The sequence below is a fragment of the Rhinolophus ferrumequinum genome, chromosome 23 (genome assembly GCF_004115265.2).
Source record: "Rhinolophus ferrumequinum isolate MPI-CBG mRhiFer1 chromosome 23, mRhiFer1_v1.p, whole genome shotgun sequence".
In the NCBI taxonomy this organism is placed as follows: domain Eukaryota; kingdom Metazoa; phylum Chordata; class Mammalia; order Chiroptera; family Rhinolophidae; genus Rhinolophus; species Rhinolophus ferrumequinum.
The window spans coordinates 1140489-1158295 of record NC_046306.1 but is presented as its reverse complement, the minus strand read 5'-3'; the positions used below and the strand labels follow the sequence as shown (position 1 = coordinate 1158295).

The window sequence follows — 17807 nt, the reverse complement described above, 5'->3', positions numbered from 1 at the left end:
TCAGTTTTCAGGGCTCCCGGGAATGGCCAGCGGTGCTACGTGGCCTCCCGCATTGAAGAGGACACCAGGGTCTGAGGGGAGAAGGCACCTGCCCGGGAAGGCAGGCGGGTTGGGGCAGTCCTGGGCCTTCAGCCCCAGGCAGAGTCCTGTACTTCACTCTGCAGCCAAGTGACTTAAGCCTGTTTCCTGTTCTGTACCGGGGTCCCCATGACTTCAGAGGCAGTGGCTTCATGCTCAGGTGATGCCTTCTGGACCCCAGTACCCCAGCAGTGTCTGCAGCCACTTCTGTGCCACTCGCCGGCTCTGTCTAGCTTTCTGCCTGTGGGCTTACTTATGTCTCGAGTGGGGCTAGTGATTTCGACCCCAGGTATTGTCGGGACGTCACCCACGCTGGGCTGCCGAGTGGCTGCAAACAGGTCTCTTGGCGTTTGGTTATACAGCTCTGAGAGTGCTTTGTGTGTGCTGCCCACTGCACGCTCACTGTCCGGCTTGCACACTGTCTACCGTCTCTTCTGTGCTGGCCTGCGAGCTCCTGTCTAAGTGGGGGAGGCCGGCATTGAAGTGCCTCACGGAAATGGGTGGGCGAGTCTCTGGTCGCCAGTGGCATGAGGGAGCAGTCGTCGTCGTCACCATGGATCAGGCCCCCCTGCAGGCCCCTTACCCACCTCCCACCCTGGCGTTCCCCTCCTACTGACCTTCATCTGCCAGTGCCCTGGCTGTCCTTTCTTTTCCCTTTGCCCTTCCAAATTGCCCACGAAGCTTCTCCACCACCCAGGCCTGCAGGTCGGGTGTGAATGGTGCACCCAGGTTCTGTTTTACTTGATTTCAATAAAAGCAAAGTGACTAGGAACAGCTGGGATATTTTACATGTGCATGCGTGGACACACACACACACACACCCTTAGATTTCTCTCTGGGGAATTTAGTCCCTCTGGCTTCTGGGGCCGGCAGGCAGCAAGGTAGGGAGCAGTGCCTCCACTAGTCAGGTCTGTGCTCCCAATTTGCCCCAGGCCTCACCTAGCCCACTCATTGCCCCGTGTCCTGCCTTTGCCCTGGAAGGACCAGTTCTCAAAACATATGTACAGAATTCCCCTGGGAGCTTTTAAAATCCTGATTCAGTGTGTCTATCTGGGCCCAGGAATCTGTTTAAGCTCCTCCCCTGGAGGCCTGTGAGACACGCTTTTCTGAAGTGACAATGTCCCAGGGGGCAGAATGGCCTGAGTGCTGAGGGCAGAATCCTGGCTGGGCTGCCCTGTGGTCATGCAGAGGGTTGGCTGGTTAGTGGCAGGTGTGGTGTGGGCCCAGGGACTCGGGGTAGCAGTGAGGGGCCGTGCTGAGGCCTATGCACATTCTCCATTCTGTTTCCCCCAACCCTCCCCAGAGGGCTCCCTGTCCCTGCAACGCTCTTCTTTTGATCCTGCCCTCCGGTGTCCTACCCAACTCTGGATGCATTCAAGAGCCTCTTGAATCGCCTGCCCAGGCAGGTGGAGGCCCGGCTGACCCCCAACCCCGCCAGCTGCACACGCCATCCTTCTTTACACCTTTATTCTCCCAGTGCCCTGGCGACGCTCTTTGGGAAGGCACCCCACCACTGCCCGCCTGCTTCCTGTGTCCCTCACACCTTCAACGCCCAGCACTGTTTTGCAGGGCTCCACGAGGGGGCGCCCAAGACCGCTCTCTGCGCTCTGTGCCTGTCAGGGAAGGGGCGGCCAGGCTCTAGGGCCCTGGGAATTAGGGGTGCCAGGGGAGTCTGGGATGGTCAGAGGTGGTGGAGGGTGAGAGGCAGGGGGTGGGAGGGGGTGGGAGGGTGTTGCTGCTGCAGGGGTGGGGCTGGGCTGGGTGGGAGCCTGAGGATCCCTGCCTCCAGTGCCTCCTGAACCCCTGCTCCCCAGAAGGGAGCAGATACTCGGGAGAGAAGGGCAGCAGGTCCAGCTGGTTACTTCTGAAATTCATGGAGAAGGAGGGGTTTGAAAGACCAGCTAGAGACCAGCTCTCAGCCTTCCCAGTCCCTCTGGATATGGCCAGGACCCAGTCCCCTCGTCTGCTGAGCCGGGTTGCCTGCAAGGCTGGTGGTGTGGGCTGTCCTGGCTGTGGGCAGTCAGGTGGGAAGTACATCTGGGTCAGCGGTAGTGCCCTGGGCACAGCTAGCTAGGTCTCCTCCGAGCTGCTGCTGCTGGGTGAGGGGCTGCCATCCTCGGGGTCCCTCTGGCTCTCAGGCCCCTTGGCTGCCTTGTGTCTCAGGACAGCTTCTTTGAGGCTGTGGAAAGCAGACTGAGGTTAGGCCAGGATGAATGGTGGTGGCCTCGTGTCAGAGTGCAGAGTGGGGCAGACACTGGTGCTCCCTGCGGACTGCACCCACCAGGATGGTTTCCAAATGATCCCAACAGGAAGTGCCTCAAAATCAGACAGGTGTGCTGGCCTCCTCTACTGCTCGCCCGAGCAAACAAAAGCCGTGGTCACCTTCCCAGCAACAATGGTGCATTGTGGCGGCCGCGGCCCAGCCCACCTAGTGCAGGCTTGGACAAACACCAGGGCGGCATCCATTATTAGCTCAGGCATTCATTCAAAGGCTCTCTCAGGCACCCGGAGGCCTGGCTGGAGCTGCTTTTGTAGCCAGAGAGGAAATGGGGGGTCCTGATACCCTTGGCTGGGCCGCTGCTTCTGCTGCTCTGTTGGGAGGGGCTGGGCCCACAGGTGCTACCCTTGACAAACATTTGAGCAGCCCCCAGCTCCCCTGGTGGGAACAAACACACTCCATGCCCCAAGGGCTGCACCACCGTCTGCTCCTCTTTGAAGGTGGCCAAGAGGGTCCAGGAGTCCCCAACCCTCCAGGTTGAAGGGACTGACCAGGCCTAGCAGTGAGGAGGAAGTGGGGCCAGGATTCACCCAGGCCTGACCCCTGGTCTCTCCTCTTGAGGGCCGGCTCTGGGAGGGCTGGTTTCTGGGTTCCAGTCAGTTTGATGGTGCCATTCCACAAGTGGCTGTGCCCGCCCCCCACCTCCCCTGGCAGAGTACCTTTGTCCCACAGGTCAGAGGAGAAGGCCCGTTTCCTCTTCTGCTGTGGGCTCCGCCCGCGCTCCTTGGTGCAGAAACACTTGGGCTCCTCCCCAGGCATACTCAGTGTGACTCGGGCCTTGGCTTCAGGACTCAGGCCCATCTGTGCAGTGTGGGGGTGTGGTCAGGGCAAGGACCCTTCCTCCAAGCCTGGGGCAACCCTGGCCTGGAGCCACTACCCCCACCCTAGCAAGTGTGTGGCTGGGAACCCACCTCACTGTCTGAAGCGTCTGGCTCATCCGGCTCGTCTGACACTGGCTGCTGCACCTCTGGCTTGCTGAGCTCTGCAGGATGCAGGGTGTGGGTCAGGCCAGGCTGGTGGCCGGGGGTCTAGTGGAAACATAAGCCTCTCTAGCCTGCCAGGCTAGGATGAGTGGCAACGATGCTGCAGATGAGGAAACTGAGGCACAGAGGGGCCAAGTAACCTGTCCTAGGGCCGATCCCAGGCCCAGTGTCCCCAGTGTCGGGACAGTGGCTCCACCAGTGGGGATGTCCTTGGCTTGGTTGCAGCGTAGTGGGGAGCTAACCTCCTGACCCCAAGCCCTAATTGCTAGGATGTTCTTCCCTTCACTGCCTGTGGTCAGAGACGCGCCCACCCTGGGCCACCAACGGCTTTCTGGGGTCGCAGGTGGGAGACCAAGCCTTGGACCCAGGGTTTGGCCTGTCAGGCCCGGGGGCTGAGCTGGATAGATATCCTGGGATAGGTATCCCCAGCTGACACTGACCACCCTCCGTCCCCACTTGCTAGGTTCTTGTGACCCCTGATACTCACCTGTACCTGGGTGGCCATCAACATCAGGATTCTGCGGGTGGGGGGGCCGCTCTGGCTGCTCTGTGGACTCATCTCCTGTCCCTCCTGGAGAGGGCGGGCTAGGGTGGGGCCCTGGGAGAGGGTGTGGGGGGTCCTAGGGGTGAGCAAGGAAGTGACTTGAGTTCATTTGAGGTGACTGCCGTGCCCCCACCCAGCCTTGGACACAGCCGGGGGACCCTGGCTGGGCTGCAGCTGGTGGGTCAGTCATGTCGTCTAGTGTCATCAGGCAGCCAGGCTTTCTCACGGGGGACTGGCTGGTGGCGCAGAGGGGAGAGGTGGGTGCTGGCTTGGGTGGGGTCATCGGGGGCAAAAACAGGGCTGAGCCTCACCTCGGGAGTGGGGGGATCTTCCAGCTCTGATGCTCCGGCCCCCTTGGTGCCATTGCTGTGTTCCCAGGGTCCAGACTGGGCAGGTGGCTCTGCCCCCTGGGGTGGCTCAGGACTGGGAGTGTGAGCAGTTTTGGGGCTGAGCGACCTTGGTTGGCCTGAGGGTTTGGGGGTGTCCCGGGCCCGGCCCCACTCCGAGAGGTCCAGGGGCTTGTCTGGGGCATGGTGCTGTGTGGCCGTGCCCTCCTTTCCCCTGGGGCTGCCTGGGCCTGTGGTCTGTGGGTGCTGCCCCCCGGGCAGGGCTGCCCCGGCTGCCTTGCCCTCTGGGCCCTCGGAGTCCGAGCCGACTGGAGGGGAGGGTGGCGTCTCCCGCAGCCTGGGTGTGCCCCTCAGTCTGGCACCACTGGCCTGCCCCCGAGCCCGCAGCTGCTGGGCCAGGAGCACATGCAGCGCCCCCTCCAGCCGTGGATCTCGCATGTCCACTAGGGCACCCGGCAGGCCCAGCAGGCCCAGGGGATCCTCCCAGGCCTCCGCCTCCCTGGCCTTCAGGCCCTCGGGCCGGGGGCCCCTGGGGACTGTGGCAGGGGCCCGGGGACTGCTGTGGGGGCTCCGAAGGTGCAGGGACAGGTGGCGGTTCGTGAGGCAGAGGCGGTCAGCCTGGAGGGAGGGCTTCAGGGACTCGTAAGTCATAGTGGAGGGCCGAGAGGCCCGCAGGAAGCTGTGGGGGCGTGAGGAGTGGTGGAGAAGCTCAATGACAGGAGCCCACGGTCAGCCCCCATTTTACAGGTGAGGACTTGGGGCCCAGAGAGGTCAGGAGACCCACCCAGGTTGTAGGGCAGGTAGGGGAGAGGTGGGCTCCTGGCCCTCAGCCCTGGTAGCCAAGCCATGTGACCTGGCCAGTGGTGAGCTGGGGCCTGGGCTCTGTGGCCTCATCTCCTCCCCCAGCATCCCCTGCCCCCCTCTGGCCGTTGAGGAGTTGTGCACGTGGGGACTTTTGTACATGCGGGGTACCCGGGAAAGTCAGGCTCAGGAAGGGCAGGGCCTCTTGGAGGGGTAGAGGGGGGATTCTGGGCCCTCCCTACAGGTGGGATTGAGTTGGAGACAGCTGCTCAGTTGGGGTCACTCCTGGTGGTGGCGGTGGGCAGGGCCTCACCTGTCCAGGGGCAGGCTGTGCTCATAAGATGGGCTGGGTGGGCTGCCCCTGGCAGGTGGCAGCGGGGGTGTCCCATTAGTGGAGCCCCGGTCAGCAGAGCAGGCCCGGGCCCCTGGCCGCACCACAGCGATGGTCCCATGTAGCTGGTTGGAGATGCGCTGGGGACTCTGCACAGGGCAGGTGGGTGAGCCCGGGGGGGACCAGCTGTTGCCCTCGACCCGTGCTCTCTGGGAGACCTCGGGCAGGCCACCCACCCGCTCTGAGCCTCGCCTCCACCACGTCACATCCGCCAGCACAAAGGATGCACATGTCATACGTGGGGCGCGGCTGCCTGCTGGAGAGGAGTGGGTTTGGGGGTCCATTGCCCTCACCATGTCTGGGGCCCGAGGCTCAGGTGGGTTGGCACCTGGGGAGATTTTGGCCACTGGAGACGTCCTGTACCCCAACTTTTCTGTGGGAGGAGAAGCAGTGGGCAGGACAGGTTGGGAGGTGCTGAGGGGAACAGCAGCTCAGCCCCACCCCGGCCAGAGCGCTCTTTGGTCTTGTAATGCCCGGACTGCCAGCCTCCGCTTTGCCCACAGCCTCTCCCCACGACTCGCACCTGGGTGGTCGTCTTCGGCCTCCTCGTGGCCTCCTGGGAGTTTCTCGGTGACAGCCTTCCGGGAACCAGGGGAGGGGAGCAGCAGGGGCGAGGTGGGGTCCAAGGCGCCCTCCCTGCACTGGGGCGTGGGCCTGTCTCCAGAGGGGAGGGCGTGAGAGGGTAGTACCCTCCAGAGGCGATCAGAAAGGCCAGGGCAGCCTCCTCGGGGCCCGGCCACCGCTGCAGGGGGACCCAGGGGACCCAGAAGATAACTCTCTTGACACTGCCTGAGACCCCGCCAGCACGGCTTACACTGCAGGGCTGAGCGGTCCCTGGCGGAGCCCCAAGTGTCAGCTGCAGTGGGCCCTGGGGACCCAGCCCTGTTCCTAGCATGTCCGCTGGGCTTCTGTCCTTCTATAGGCACCTGTGCCTGTAACTGTGGAGGTCGGGAGTTGGCCCTGAGGTGCATGGCCCGTGGGACCCCACGCCAGGGCTGCCACCCCATGCTCCTCCCCTGGCACCCCATGGACGTGTGCCCAGCGCCTGATGTGGGCAGGGTATGGGGCAATGGGGTGTTCAGGCCCCCAGCGCCTTCCCCACTCACCCCGGGCCCCGAAGCCGGGTCACCTCCTCCTTCAAGGTCTCGTTCTCCTCCTGTAGCCGGGTCATCTCATTGGCTGCAAAAGGCATTGATTAGCGAAGGACTGGGGGAGGGGAGGCAGGGCAGGGGGGTGGTCCTCACAGCTCTGGGGAAGTCCCCCTCCTTGCCCCCTTGTCCTGTCCCCAGGCCAGGGCCTGGCATACAGTAGGTGCCCCTAAATGCCTGCCGCCCGAGGGGATGTTTGCATGTGACTGAGGAGACAGCACCCTTGAGAACGTGGAATATAAAGGGGCCCCTCCAGAAGCTTGTCCCTGGGATGTCATCCAGGGGCACGAGGGCCTGTCCTCCTCATTGGCAGGACCGGTGGGACTTCAGGGACTCCTCCTCATCACAGGGAAGAGGGAACTGAGGCCCTGAGAGGGCAGGGACGCCCGCAGCCCAAGTGGCAGCAAGTGAGGGACATGCCGGGGCCAGCTGGGGGCTTTGTACCATTTGTCTGCAAATCGGGGTGCGGGGTGCCCGCCCGACAGCACGATGGCCTTCTCCCCTTTCCCTGCGACCCCATGTCAGGCTGAGTAGGCCCTGGTGGCCACGCCCCCACGGGAGGGGACAGCCAGTGGGGGGCTCACTGAGGATGAAGACGTGCTGCAGGTTCTGGAGGAGGGAGCTCTCAAACTCCTGCTGCTTCTTTCTGGCCAGCTCCTGGGTGACCGTGCAGCGGTCACACAGGCCAGCCCGGAGCCTGTGGGGGCGAGGGAGGCAAGGGGCCGCTCTGAGGGGGAGACCGAGGCCCATGGAGGCGCGGGGACCCTTCCAGGATGTGTTTCATGGAAGCCCCACCTCATCCCTTACCCACTGGGTTTGGGAAGGAACCTAGAAAATGCTGTTTCGTTAAGCCTCTGGGAAAGCTACCTGGTTGGGTTAACCCCAGAGCATCTTAGACTCTTCTCCATGGAACCCTTCTCATCTTCCCCAGCCTGCCCCGCCGTCACGCGCCATGGGCGTGGCCATCAGGTGGCCCTGTGCTGGGCTCACCTGTTCTCTAGCACCCGCACGTTCTCCTTCAGAGCCTTTTGCTGCTCCCTGAGCTGCTGGTTCTTGGCGCACAGCTCCTCCAGCCTCTGGGCATCCCTGTGGGGGGACAAACTGAGGTGGGCTTTCCGCTCTGCTCAGGGACACCACGCTGCCCCCGGCCGGCATCTCCCATGGTCCTGGGCTGGGTCCTGCTGGGTGCACCCACTGTGGGGACTTCCTAGAGAAGGGGGACCTTGCGAAGGCAGTGCTGAACCCAGCACACATAACGTGAGCACTCCCGGGCACCTTGATGACTTCTGTCTTGTCCACATGTCACGAGTAGTGCTACAGGGCTGCAGCTCTGTCTGTGACATGGGGACATGGGGAACCTGCCCCCGCAGGCCTCCAGGTCTCACTGTGAATGTCCCTGTTGGTAATTATTGATACCGCAGGAGTCGTACGTGGGCATGGCTTGTCCAGCCCCGTGGAGGGTATCTGTTCACTTGGTGGGCTTGGAGGTTCAGTCCTGGCTCCACCAGCTGCTAGAGGCATGATGGAGACCAGCGCTTCCCCCACCCCCACCTAGCTGAGCCTCGGTTTCCCCTTGAGCATCATGAGGTGGCGACACCCTGAGGTTTCGGGGGATCAGGTGAGCAACTGGCGAGCCGCTGTCCTTCTCATCTGCCTCCCACTGGGCCAGCGCCCATCTCGACTCACCGGCACCGCTCCGAGTTCAGTTCTAGAAGCTTGTTCTGCAGGCCTGGAGGAGCGAGGAAAGGGCAGAGGGTTAGGCCCAGCTCTGCTACCACCCCTGCAGCAGAGCCCAGGGCACCTGCTTTCCCTGGTGGTCAGGCAGGGCACCCTCCACACCCCACCCCTGTCCAGGTCCTTTCACTGATTCCGCAAGGCCACCCCACACAGTGGGGTGCCAGTTTCAGGGTTGCCTGGGACCGCTGGTCTGGACCAGCCTCTGCCCTCTCCGGGGTTCTCTGGCTCTGGTGTCTCTCTGGAGGTTGCTTGCGACCCCAAAGCTGGGAGTGACCAGCCACCTAGCCAAGTCCTGGGAGGGACATTCTTTTTGGGTACTGCTAGTAAATAAAACGGGCTCTTGGGGGAGAGCCCAGCAGACCCCGTCCTCGTCACCTCACTGTGGTCCGGCTTGAGCTTGTTAGCCCAAACAGCCCTTGACTCTGGGTCTCTGGGAAGGTGACCCAGGCCATTTGGGCCCTCGGGGTGTGTGAGCGCTTGTGGCAAGGTCTCAGGAGGGACTGGCCTGGGCAGTGGAGCGTGGGGTGTGCAGGGGCTCAGCCCTGTCCCTGGTGGGGAGTTGGACAGGTGTGTCGGCCAGGGCAATGCTGGGCCTGGGTGTCCTGGAGGGAAGCAGAGCCTTTCAGCTCGATGCCCGGAACACCCCTGATGGGCTCCGGCCCCGTGATCTCCCATTCCTAGAGGTGGAGTCTCACATCTGGGACCGCTGAGATCCCCCGCCCTGGGTGAGGGGCCCATCTCGGCCAGAGCTTCTGCGCTCTCTGCGGTCAGGCCCGGCTTTTGATTTGCATTCTGACGTGGGCTGACCCTTTGGGAGAATGCCCTGTAGGGCCACCCTCGGGGAGGTTGGTTAGAGGCCGGGCCCCTGGCCACATTGCCGCTCTGGGTTCTGGGTCAGTTCTGTCTGGGCCTAGAAGGTGAGGTCCTGGATTTGGTGAAAATGGAGGTGACATGTAGGAGCACCCTGGCCTGGCCTTGGCCTTTAGACTATTGGTCCAGGTGCGAGGCACCTGCAGAGGCCCACCCCTACCCGCCCTGCTCCCATGGCACTCACCCAGGACCTCCTTCTCATGAATGTCCTTCAGCCTGTTCAGCGACTCCATGAAGCTTTCCATGGCGCCCACGGCCCTGGCTCAGGCCCGTCTGTGCTCAGGTGCAGGGAGGGCCCCTCAGCCCTGCTGCCCCTCTGTTTCTAGCCTGTGGAGCAGGAAGTGGGGAGAGGGGTCCTGTTGGTCTGGGAAAGGCCGGTGGGCTGCAGGGTCCAGCCATGGGCCACTGCCCGGAGAGGAGGTGCTTGCCCGTCTCCACAGGTGTGGGAGCAGAACCAGTGCCACGTTGGAGGGGGGAGTCCTGCCTTGTGGGCTACTCCACACACCCCACTGGGTCACGTCCACCTGGGGGACCCAGTGGGCTCATCGACACTGCCCTGTTCTCAGCATACGTCCTGCAGGGGAACTTGGAGGGGGGTGCAGGGGAGGCGCGTTCACTCAATCTGCACTCCCTAATGCAGCCCCAGCACAAAGCAGGTCCCCAAAGGCGCCAGCTCCTGCTTGGTGCCGGCCTCACGACAGTACGTTTGACATGTATTCGTGAGGCTCCAGACTGGAGACACCCCTGCCCCCGCAGCTGTGGGTCAGTGAGCCATGACGTATTCACACAACGGGAAAGACCACCCAGCAGTGTGCTGTACAGGTGCTCGCAGGACACGGATGGCCCTTTGGGCAGGGGCTGCGGCCCCGCCGGCCGTTTCCCCTCCAGGAGCTGGTGACCATGTGTACTGTGTTGATGGAAGCCCACCCGCCATCCCTGTGGGCGGTGTCCTTTTTTGCGCCTGTGTTTCACCACTGTGAAACGTTTACTGGAAACCGAGAGTGTGGGCTTGAGAGCCTGAGCCCAGAGCCACACAAACCTACCCTCCGTGTGGCAGCAGTTAGCACCCGCCCCGCCATGCTGCCCTTCCTTCCCTGTGGAGGCAGCCACAGTGCCCGTCTATCTCTTGGGCACCTGTGAGCCTCCTGTGGGGTCCTGCAGGGGCAGGAGGGAGGCCAGGCTCAGCTCAGCGGCAGCTTCCTCACCGTGGTGCCAGGTGCCACCCCTTGGTCCTTGTGGCAGACTGCTGTGGCGGCTGGGCACCGGTCCTGGGGTACCAAGGCCACCAGTGCCCTCCACCCCCTTCCCTGTGCGACCTTCTGTTGTCATCCTTACTGGAGAGGGGGAAGCAGATGGTGCCCACTCCGCTGCAGAGCTGGGAGTTGACACAAACCTCACAGAGCCACGTCAGCACAGATGCGTCACCAGGCAGACCTCACCAGTCACCGTCACCATCACTGCCCATCCTTCCACCAGGACCCTTCTCACTGAAGCCCCACCCTGATGGCAGCCTCCTCCTACACTATGGCTTTGAGGCCACCAGGCAGCCCCTGTACCTTCACACAGGCCAGAATTAAAGGGATGTGTGTGTGTGTGTGTGTGTGGGGGGGTGTCTGGACACTTTCATCCTCACACCCTTCCAGACCTTTCTGAGACCCCACCTGACTAGAGAGGCCCCAGCAGGTGGGCGTCCAGGAGTGGCTGCCTCCTCCCCTCCCTTCCTCTCCACCCCCACCTCTCCCCTCCTTCTGTGGTTGCAACTTGGCCCCAGGCCTAGGAGGCTTGGCCTGCCTGGCCTGTAGTGGCTTAGGGCACCCATTACACGCTGTGTGAACCCATTAGCTGATTGCAACATGCAGGGCCCTTCTGGGGAGCTCTCCTTCCGGCTCCTCCTGTGAGGAGAGGGGGCACTGCCAGCTGCTGGGGTGCCAGGAGCCTCTGAGGCTCAGAGTTCTATGCAGGGCTCCCACTCCCTCAGGCTATGCCCCGTCCCGGGCTGGGCAGTGTGTGTACCACATGGGGTGTGAGTGTGTTGCGGTTTGCTGAGGTTCCAGTGTTCCTTCTCCCAGTTCCCACCTTGGGGCTGAGTAGTTGTCGATGTTAATTTTGACCCCTGCCTGTGTTTTCTGAGGCTGAGCCCAGCCCCTCTGTCACCACCGTAGGGCTGAGTTCTGCTACCAGCCCCACTCTATGCATGAGGGGACCCATGCCCTGAGTCTCACAAAGAGAATGGGTTCTGTCCTGCCTGCCCAGGGCCAGAGCCCACCCTCTTCCCTTCTGGGTCTTGCAACCAGGTCAGAGGGACCCACCTGGTCCTCAGCCTGAGGAGCCCTGGGAGACCGCTGGACCCCACAAACAGATGGCCAGGCTCCTGGCACTCTCAACTGGTCTCTTCCTGGCATCCCACACTGACCCATCAGCACCAATTGTTGGCTTGTCTTCTACGTATGTTCAGAATCTCACCTTTTCCTCCTTTGCAATGCCCACCCAGGCCCAAGCCACACGGGACCACCACCACAGGACTGCCACCCTGGGACCACCACCATGGGACCACCATCATGGGATTGCCACCATGGGATCATCACCATGGGACCACCATGGGACCATTGCATGGGACTGCCACCCAAGGACCGCCACCATGGGACCACCACACAGGACCACCACCATGGGACTGCCACACAGAACCACCACCATGGGACTGCCACCCTGGTACTGCCACCAGACCACTGCACCCAGCTCCTTGCCTCCACCTGTCCCACCAGAGTGTATTCTGCACAGTGGCAAAGCAGGCCCTTGAAACCTCTGCTGAAAATCCTCTCTGGGCCCATCACAGGAGGCCAGGCCTGAGTCCTCACCATGGCCACCAAAGGAGACAGTCTCATGTGCATTTCAAAGGTTGCCCAGAGTTGCAGCAGCACCCTCCAGAACAGCCCCAAACTGGAATCCCCCAAATGCCAGCTGGCAAATGTCCATGGTGGAGGAATGACTGCTCCCCCACCCCCACTGCTATCACCATGTGACACTGCAGGACGGAGCCAGACCTGAAAGCCAGCCGCTTCGGATTCATGTACACCAGGCACAGATGAGGCACAACTGCTCTGGGCTCTTGGAAGTAGGTGTGGCAGGGGCCCTGGGGGTTGGGGCTGGGGTGTCCTGACTGAGAAGAGCAGGCCCTGTAACCCCAAGAGAGGCCAGGGGCCAGGTGCACATGTGCTGGGGCTGCCCGCCAGAACCTGTCTGGCTCTCAGCCGGGCCCTTGAACCCAGGGTCAAGTGTGAGAGCACCAGAGAAGAGGGCTCCTGGATGCTGGGCTGGGCCCTGCTAGAGGAAAGTACGGTCCTGCATCTTGCGTTGTTGGCGGGCCGGCTAGGCAGGGCCAGCTGGAGTATGGTGGAGGGTGGAGTGGTGGGAAGGCGGGGCTCCCCAAACTTGCTTCTCAGACCTGCCTGGGCTCTGGGACACCCTGGAGTGCTGGCTGGGGAAGTGAGGGTGCCCGCGTGGTGGCTCTGTGTCAGGTACACGAGGACTCTGGGAATGCGGAGGCTTGGGAGCGTCCCCATCACCAGGCCAGGAGCCAGAGCTCACCTGTCCTTGCAGGTTAAGAGAGAAGATGCTGAGTCCAGAGGCTGGGGGAGGCCAGGCCTTGAGCAGGTGGGGTAGGAGTGGGAACCCGGCGTGTTTCCTGAGCACCATACACGCTGATGCCCTCACTGTCTGACAGCCCATCTAACTCTGACCACACTGCAAAGACCCCACTCTCCAGATGGGGAAACTGAGGCCCAGAGAGATCAGGTCATGCCCCTCCAGCTGCCCACCGGGAGGTGGGAGCGGGGTTTGAACTTGCTTCTGGGGCTGTGGATGCTGTGCCCTCACCCTGCGTGGACCAGGGACATGTCCTGGTAGCTGTGCTATGCTAGCTGTGCCGACCTTTATCTTGCGGTAGGGCTCCCAGGAGGTAAGAGCTTCTGTGGGCTCAGGTCTCTGGCAGGCAAGCATGGAGGGCTGGGGAGAAGCTGAGCCAGGGCACCTGAAATTCCACCCAGACCCGCCTGACAGGCAGCTCTTCCCCCAGCGCCAACAGTGGGCCCGGCCGACGCCCAGCTGACGCCCACAGAGGAGCCGCCCCAGGGAGCCCCTGGTGCCATGGGCCAGGGAGAGGCCTGTGCAGGCTCTGGGTGAAAGAGGCAGGCATTGCTCCTGATGCTGTCACTCTGGTGCCGTCAGCTGGGTCCCACCCCCCATGCTCCTCTCTGTGTCCCCAGCTGTCCGTCTAGCCCCACCTGGCCATTCCTCTCAGGGTCCCTGAAGGATGGCAAGAGACACCCTCCTGCATGCTGGGCAGAGAGAACAGCATGGACCAGGCCCTAGGGCAGTACTGTGCGTGGGGCAGGAAGCAGAGCAGGAAGGGGTGCAGCCTGCTGGGAGACCCTCGTTTCCCAGGGAGGCTCAGGGCCACCCAGCCCATGGGCAGCAGTGCGATGGGGATGGTGTGGCTTTCCCGGGAGGGCGGGTGGCAGAAATGCATTTGGCCAAGGCAAAGTGGACAGTCAGTCTCCTGGGCAGACCCTGTCCCAGGCCTCACCCTCCTGGTGCTTGGGGAGGGCTGGGACCGGGTGGGAGGTGGAGGGATGCGGGTACCCACCCAGGGGGAAGTCTGCAGACTTCGGGGAAGTTGGGAAGTTGGCGGCGGCGGGTGGGATGAACCCGGCTTGGAGCCTCCCACTGAGGGGTCAGCAGGCTGGCCTGTGCTTGTCAGGAGAGCTCAAGGCAGCTAGGGGGCTGGGGGTTTAGGCAACTCTGAGGGTGAGGTGGGCACTCCCCTACGCCTGTGTGCTTCTGGGCACAGATGCCAAGGCCTGGGGTGAGGGCTGCCACAGGGTCTGGGGGGGCCTTTGCACAGGAGAAGGTGGCCTGAGCTGCCTGCTGGGGTGAGGGTGGGGGTGAGACCTGAGCTTGGCTCCTTAGGGTCCCAGCGCAGGCCCAGGAGTTCCGTGGCCCTCCCACTATGGACAGTCCAGCTGGAAGGTCTCTGCTGGGGCTGAGCCCCCGGAAGGAGCAGGTGGGTCAGCCACAACATGATTCTACCCACCCGCCACTCACCATGGACAGTCAACCTGGACAGAGCGCTAAAGGTGGGGGGTCCAAGCTGAAAGCCAACAGCCCTGGTGTGGGCCCCCAACCTGCCTTCACCCTCTGTGCAAACTTGGGCAAGTGGTTTTACCTCTCTGAGCCTCAGTTCCCTCATCTGGAGGTAATACTACTTACCCATCCCCTTCCCGGTAACACGTGTCCAGGTGACACCTGTCCAGGTTAAGTATGTCCAGGTGACACCGTCTGAGTGTTACATATCAGCGCAGGCGGGTCAGAGTGCCCAGTTAACTACAGATGGAGACCCTTGTCCACCGCCTGCGCTCCCCCACCAGCGGCCACCCCAGGGGCTAGCAGTGCTGCTTACGGAACCCCTCCTCTCTGGACCAGCTCAAGTCCCATCGCCACAAAGACCCTTCGCAGAAGGACAAGACCCCCATTCCCCAAGTTCATGGCAGAGGTCTTGGATTCCAACAGTGATGGCACACTCTCATCTTTGGACAGTTGCCCACTGCGTGGATACTTAGGGTTCACTGAGTCTTGGTGTCTGTGTCCAGGACAGGTGCCGCCTGGCCCCCACGCACAGGAAGGCAGCGAGGCCCCCGCTGTGGCCCCCGGCCTGGACTGGGCACCAGCTGGCTGAGCAGCAAAGCCCAAGAGTGTGGCCAGCTGGGGCCCCTGGGCCCCTCCAGTGTCTGGGCTCTTCACCTGCTGGCCACCTCCCGTGGTTGGGGCCTCCCCTGCTCTGCCATTGGTCTGCCTGCCTGTCCATCTGCTCACAAGACAACTGCAGCGATGCCGCAGGAACCACAGCAGTGTGCCCACATGCCCCTGTGTCGAGCAAGGCACCAGCGCTTCAGGCGCCTGCAGGGGCACCAAGGGGCGCCAAGGCTTCTCTGAGGGAGCCGTGTGGACAGTGCCTGCCCCGACCTCCTGGTTGAGGCCAGGCCCACATCAGAGCCCGGTGAGTGTGGGCAGCGTGTGAGTTTATGAAGCGCCCACTGCACGCCCAGGCGCAGCACACACCCCTTCTGAGGAAGTGCTCATTGTTCCGTTCCACAGACTCGGGCCCTGAGGCTCGAAGCAGGTAAGAGGCTCCACCGTCTCTGTCCACCCTCCATGGGGACCCCCGCGGTGACAGGCAGTCACTCCCTTGGCTGAGCCTCAGTGTCCCTACCCACAAGGCAGATGGGGGTGGAGTGCTCTGCCCCACGCTCCCGGAGCCAGGGGTTCTGTGCCACCGTGGGACTCCTCCAGCACCGTTGCGCTCCAGCGACCCACCCACTGACAGGTGGTCAGGTGCCAGCCTGGGAGTCCTCCCGTGCCAGGCACCTGACAGGCACTTTGCATGCAGTGAGTCATGAGTCCTCACGCTTACCCGTGGAGTGGCCATGGCAACCCCACATATAGATGAGGACCTGAGGCTTAGAGTGACGCCATCTAATCTGTTATGGTCACCAGCTCACTGGGGGCACAGCCAGGGCAGAAGCAGGGCCTCCTAATGATCTTCTGAGCCAGTTCAGGGGGGCAGGTCATGTCCAGAGAGGTGTCGTTGCCAGGAGATCTCTAATACCTGCCAGACACTAGACCCATGACACACGTGCACGTGTGTGACGATCACATGCACACATATGGACGCAACAGGATCCTAACACCTTCCTAAGACACATCAGTGCACGCCCCAATACACGTACATGTGCACCCCCCTCAGCCGCCTCCCTGCCATGCACACAGCAGTGCACGAGCCCAGGGAGAGCAGCACACACATGTGCATGCATGCACACATACACACGGAGTTGTGTGTCCCACATGCGTGTGCACATGCACACATACACACGGAGTTGTGTGTCCCACATGCGTGTGCACACATGCAGAGGAACAGGCAGGTGCGCTCTTGGGTGGTTGAGGTGTCGCTTTGTGGCTCAGGTAACAGCGGGCCCTGCAACCCGACTCCCTGAGGAGGGGCTGCCTGCTGCCTCCCTGAGGCCTGGCGGGGCAGAGCTGAGCGGGACCCGTGGCCCCTGACAGCCAGTTTTACTGCCTGCCAGAGACACCAATCCATGGGGAGCCATGTCCCACCGTGCCCAGCACTGAGCTGTGGACGGCTGCACCATGCACCACCCCCACGGCTGCACCCCTTATGTCCCGGGGGGTCTAGCAGCGGGACAGGTCCCGGATGGAGTGCCTGGCTACTAATTCCTGGTGCCCCCAAAACCCTCACCAGATGACAGAGTTCCTGGTGCAGCGGTGCCAGGCCCAGCCTTGCCTCTGCACCCAGGCCTCTGCCTGGGAAGCCCACGGGGCCCCTCCCCCACTTGGCTGCCTGAACCAGGTGCCCTCCAGCAGGTGGCTCTGCCCCTCTTGTCAGCCTGGCCTGCCCGCCTCTTGCCCTCTTCCTGCCCAGGGAGCAGGGGCCAGGGCTTCCACCTTCACAGCAACCCCAGCCCCTCCCCCACTTCCGACTGCTGGGGTCTCTCAGGTACTCACATGGCCCCTTGCCCGTGTTGACCTCCGTGGACCTTCCTGCCGAGCTGGAACGCTCCCGCCCGAGATAGAAGCGAGCAGTGTGTGAACTTGCACAGGCAACAAGACACAATTTTGGCCAAACCCGCTTGACAGGTTCTGGGTTCTCCCAGCCAGGAGCAGAAAGGAGGCAGAGACGGCCCAAAGTCGCCCAACGGGTTCTGCCATCACATAGAAAGTGGCAGAACTGGTTGGGTCTGAACCCACATAGAGATGGAATTGTTTCCCCAGAATATCTCTGCCTGCGCCTCTGGCCAATTAACAAGTAGTATCCAGGGCCGCAGACACAAAGGGCAGGCAGGGAGGGTGCTGGGGCAGGAGGGAATGGACCCTGGTATTGTCATCTTAGGGCACAGGTGGGCAGCCCGGGCCCCTCCTGCCTCACAGCCTGGCTCACGGGCAGACATTTCTGGCCTTGGTTTCCCTGCCTGTAAATTGGGGCAATGAGCACAGGGCCTGTCCTATCAGAGCTCTGTAGCCAGAAATTTGGAGCTGCTGTTGGAAGTGGCCCTGCTGGGTCTGGGGGACACCCTCTGTCCCTCCCAGAGGAGAACAAGCAGGCCTGTGGGTGGCCCAATGGGTGGGCATCTCTGGGGTCTCAGGGCAGGTTCCCAGTGGGGCTGGGCCCAGGGGCACAGGAGGGGCCAGGTGTGGTTTTCCGTGTTTGTTCACTGTATGGTGACAAGTAGCCCACTCATGCAGAAAAGAGCTGGCCTCTGAGACTGCGGCTGCCCCTGCACCCCGTGCCCCACAGCCCCCTCCAACCCACTCCCCACCCCCACCCCACGACCACCTGCACATGCCCCCCACCCTGCCTTCCTGCCCCACACTTCCTCACCCCTCCCCCAGCCCCTCCCCTCTCTCCTTTCCCACCTCTCCCCCGTCCTCACTCTGCTCAGCACTCCAGGCTCCAGGCCAGTCGCCCTGCCGAGGTCCCATAGGACATCCTGCTCCACTGAGGCCCCTGCTGGCTGCTGGCTGCAGGTGGCCCCACCCAGGTCTCTCCGGAGGGGTAGTGG

The 17807-nt window shown here is 62.7% G+C and overlaps 1 protein-coding gene across 1 annotated transcript; it reads right to left on the bottom strand.

Moving 5' to 3' along the window:
• Positions 1–1536: 1536 nt before the first annotated feature.
• RBBP8NL (RBBP8 N-terminal like) lies at positions 1537–16881 on the bottom strand. Its single transcript, XM_033094991.1, has 14 exons — positions 16753–16881; positions 9362–9504; positions 8257–8299; positions 7561–7656; positions 7155–7267; positions 6529–6601; positions 5946–6076; positions 5716–5795; positions 5345–5511; positions 4195–4909; positions 3827–3959; positions 3268–3338; positions 3016–3157; positions 1537–2257 (listed from the first exon to the last, which is right to left on the bottom strand). Exons 2-14 carry the CDS (start codon positions 9420–9422, stop codon positions 2238–2240), a joined length of 1845 nt encoding a protein of 614 aa, XP_032950882.1. The 5' UTR covers positions 9423–9504; positions 16753–16881; the 3' UTR covers positions 1537–2237.
• Between the last annotated feature and the right edge of the window lie 926 nt (positions 16882–17807).

What these genes read in the sequence shown, in the direction of transcription:
- RBBP8NL (XM_033094991.1), bottom strand. Translation starts at nt 9,422, where the DNA reads ATGGAAAGCTTCATGGAGTCGCTGAACAGGCTGAAGGACATTCATGAG. An exon ending in GTGCGGGTGCTAGAGAACAG is followed by an intron (nt 7,268 to 7,560) that starts GTGAGCCCAGCA and finishes TCGCCCCCACAG; the next exon opens with GCTCCGGGCTGGCCTGTGTG. An exon ending in CTCTGACCTGTGGGACAAAG is followed by an intron (nt 2,258 to 3,015) that starts GTACTCTGCCAG and finishes TGCTTTCCACAG; the next exon opens with CCTCAAAGAAGCTGTCCTGA.